The sequence below is a fragment of the Apaloderma vittatum genome, unplaced genomic scaffold, assembly GCF_000703405.1.
Source record: "Apaloderma vittatum isolate BGI_N311 unplaced genomic scaffold, ASM70340v1 scaffold24530, whole genome shotgun sequence".
NCBI classification, from domain to species: domain Eukaryota; kingdom Metazoa; phylum Chordata; class Aves; order Trogoniformes; family Trogonidae; genus Apaloderma; species Apaloderma vittatum.
Window position 1 is genome coordinate 2,409 of NW_009695389.1, and position 3,389 is coordinate 5,797.

The 3,389-nt window shown below is 60.4% G+C and overlaps 1 protein-coding gene across 1 annotated transcript; it reads right to left on the bottom strand.

Moving 5' to 3' along the window:
- Positions 1 to 1,526: 1,526 nt before the first annotated feature.
- LOC104275288 (suppressor APC domain-containing protein 2-like) lies at positions 1,527 to 2,978 on the bottom strand (the record flags this gene model as incomplete). The annotated part of the gene is made up of 3 exons (XM_009871213.1): positions 1,527 to 1,655; positions 2,582 to 2,683; positions 2,832 to 2,978. Coding segments are annotated over 3 exons (378 nt in total), but the record flags the coding sequence as incomplete, so codon positions are not given.
- Between the last annotated feature and the right edge of the window lie 411 nt (positions 2,979 to 3,389).

Genomic DNA, 3,389 nt, shown 5'->3' on the forward strand with positions numbered 1-3,389 from the left:
AGCCGCGACGGCCTTGCCCCCCCTCCCCCCTCCCCCCGGTTCTGCCGCTCCCTGCTCCGTGGCAGGGCAGCAGGCACAGGGGCAGAGCAGGGATTCACACCTCGCCGTGAACTTCAGGCCAAGATCAACCTCAAAGACAGGAGCTGAACGCGGCAAACAGCACCGGGCAGACAAAAACGAGGGCGAGAAAGAAACTGGTCTGCATGGTGCCCAGGGCAGGGCAGGTCCAGCACCTTCTGCGCAGCCCCATGCATTCTGCTGCAGCATCGTGCCAGGAAAGTCAGAGCATGAAACAGCCCTGGGGAGAAAGGTCCTGGTCTCGGAGCTACAGAGAGCCGGGCCTGGGCTACACGGGGATTCCTATGAAAGTACCACAAACACCAAGTACTGAGCCGTGGTGGAAGACGTGGGTCAGCTCCAGCGTCACCAGGGAGATGGGTGGGAAGGAGGAGGTGTCCTGAGATGCAGCAGCTGAACAGGACCCACACTCAGACCACCCCCACTCCCCTGAGAGACCCGGCAAGCCGTGCAGCTCGCATGTGGGATGTCACCCCAAGGAGCCAGTGCCCACGCCCAGGACAGGCCAAGCCGCTGTTTCTCCACTTGGAGATGTGCAAAGGACAGAACCCACCAGCCTCTGCTCCGTCACCCCACTCAGTTAAATACAAAACCTTGTCCTAAAGCCCCTCTGTGAACCCAGGCTTGTGGGAGCATCCACATGCTATAGGACTTACACCTCCCCTTTTAAAGTCATCAGGAAAATAATATAAGCCTGGTAATCACAAGAAAACGCCAGGTCAAGCTGAAGGAAGGGATGTAGAGGTGTCTGCCCCAACCTGCAAACAGCCTGAAGCAGCAGCTTGGAGGAACGGGCTACCTCGTTTGGGTCTATGGCTCATTAACTACAGGAGCCTGCAGACGTGTAAACAGCAACTATGGCATCGCTACCGCAAACCGGGGAGAGGGATTACCCCAGGAGAAACACCAGCTCAGGCACCACTCAGGCCCAGCAGAGTGTCACTGGCAGGCAGAGCTCCAGCAGCAGAGAGGGGCCAGGCATGTCAGAATTTCAGTTTTGTCCTTCTGCAGTGGGACAAGCAAGGGACAGGCCACCCTTCAAGAGCCAGGCTTGCCTGGAGACACCAACTGGAGTGCTGAAGATGCATCACCTTTCTGAGAGCAGCCAAAATTCAGCCCAAGTCAGGCCAAAGGCACAGCAGCTCCCCCCGTGCAGGCAGCACGGGCAGTGGCAGCTTCCCCCGGCAGGGCGGGGATCTGGGGGCTGGGGGTACAATCCCTGCAGCCCGCCCAGAGAGAGGAAAGGAGCAGCTTGAGAGCAGCACGGCTGAAGAGCCCAGCAGCAGAGCAGCATGGGGGTGCTCCCCAGCAGGCCTCGGGGTCTCTTCCTCCTGCAGAGATGCCACCGGCAGCTCCAGACCTCGAGGTACGACACCTGGAGCGACGGGTGCAAAGAGTCCCACGAAACCCTCAGGGAAGCTTGAGGATGGGGAGCAGGGAGACAGGAGCTAGATGAAGGTGGAGTCCAGCTGGCTTGTCTCATGGTTATTGTGGGCACGAGCCTCGAAGAGCTGCTTGATCAGGGCTGATTTCTCCTGCTCCAGCTGGGTGATGCGTTCGCTCTTGTCAGTCACCTCCTGCACGGAACAGAGGAGGAAAACGTCAGCATTTGCTGGGCTGTGGGTGCTGGGCTGGGAAGCCCAGCAGTGAGCCCAGCCCTGCAGGGGCTTCGTGGGTGCCCCTTCCCCAGCAGCCCTGCTCGCAGACCCCACCCGCAGCACCTGAAGCTTCTCGAGACCTACATTTGTCACCATCTTTTCTCTCCGGCAGGGATGCCCCATCCTCGCCCACGGACCCTCACCCAGCAAACAGCTGGACACAGCTGCATGACAGGGAGGTGTCCAGGTAGGCCAAGCTGAAGAAACACTTTCTGTTGCCTTGTGTTCCTTCCCCAGTCCCATCCCATGTCGCCATCCTCTCCCATTCACACCCCCAAGGGGATCTCCTCCCCCCGTGCCCCCACTCACCTTGGTGAGAAGCCGGTTTTGCTCCTTCAGCATGTTGATGGTTTGCTGGGAGCCCGCCGAGGCTGGGGACAGCACGGGGACCAGCCTGCTCAGAGCTGAGGAGGGGTTTGCCGGCTGCAGAGAAGATGATGGGAAGGGATGAGACCTTGAGCCTCCTCTCCAGCCTTTCTCCAAGGCCAGAAGCTGTTTCTGGGGCACACGGGGAACTGAGAGAAGGCCAGCATGACATTAAGAGCCCAACACAGGCCATCACAGGGTCTGCAACGAGGCAGGCAGAGGTGGGAAGTGTTTCTGTCTGGAGCCCAGTGGGACAGCCAGCTCCAAGAGGACTGACTCAGCCCCTCAGCAGGATGGTCTCCTTATTCACTTGGCAGTGGTCACACCTCTTTGGAGATCTCCCCAAATGCCTGGAGCATCCTCCCGCCCAGCTTGGAACGAGCTGTGCTGCCCTCTTGGCCGTTCCCCTCGGTGTGGCGGGGGGACAGGACAGGTCCCAAGCTCACGCAGACCACAAGCCGCTGATCTGCTGCTCTCACCTTGCCGGCGGTGGAAAGGAGGTCACCCAGGCAGCGGTTCACCTCCTGCAGCTTGGGCACCAGGCGTCCCAGGTGGCTCTGGCCACCCTCAGGGAGGAATTCCTGGGGAACGGGGTGGAAGAAGAGGCTGGAGGTTACCACAGGGCCAGCTCCAGGTCCAGCCAAGTCCCAGCCTGGTTCTCCAGGCCCACAGAGCAGCCTCAGGCCCTCCCAAGCGGACGGGCACCCCAAGAACAAGCCCCAGACTCACAGCACTGGTTTTGTTCTTCCCCAGGAGCCTCTGGCGTTCCTGCATGAGCTGGATGTGCTGGTGGTACCACTCCCGAGCACGTTCTACCAGCTCCAGACCCTGCAGCAGGAAATCCTTCTCCTGTTCCAGCTCCTTCATGTGCTTCAGCTGCAGGACAGAGCACACAGAGATGTCACCGCCTCCCCACCGAGGCCTTGTCAAGCCCCAGAAGCTGGCTTCATCACGAGGTGCGGAGGGACAGGGACGCGGGCAGGGGTCTCACCCCTCTCCCCATGAGCAGCTGCAGAGGAGCAGGACGATGGCTGCTGCCTCACGCTGCTTTGGAGGAAGAGTTCTCCAGTGTGGGAGAACAACCAAGCCAGGCGAAGGACAGTCAGGTCACCTCCACCCTCCTGCTCCTCACTGCAAAAGCAGTTTCTCCGACTCGTATTTATCCAGGGATGCAGCAAGAGCCAGGCCTGCAGCCGCGTCCCCAGTCCCCCCAAGGCTGCGAGCAGCAGCACAAACACACGCGGCTCTCGGCTGAACTGAACGTGCAGACTGGAAGCTGGGGGGAAA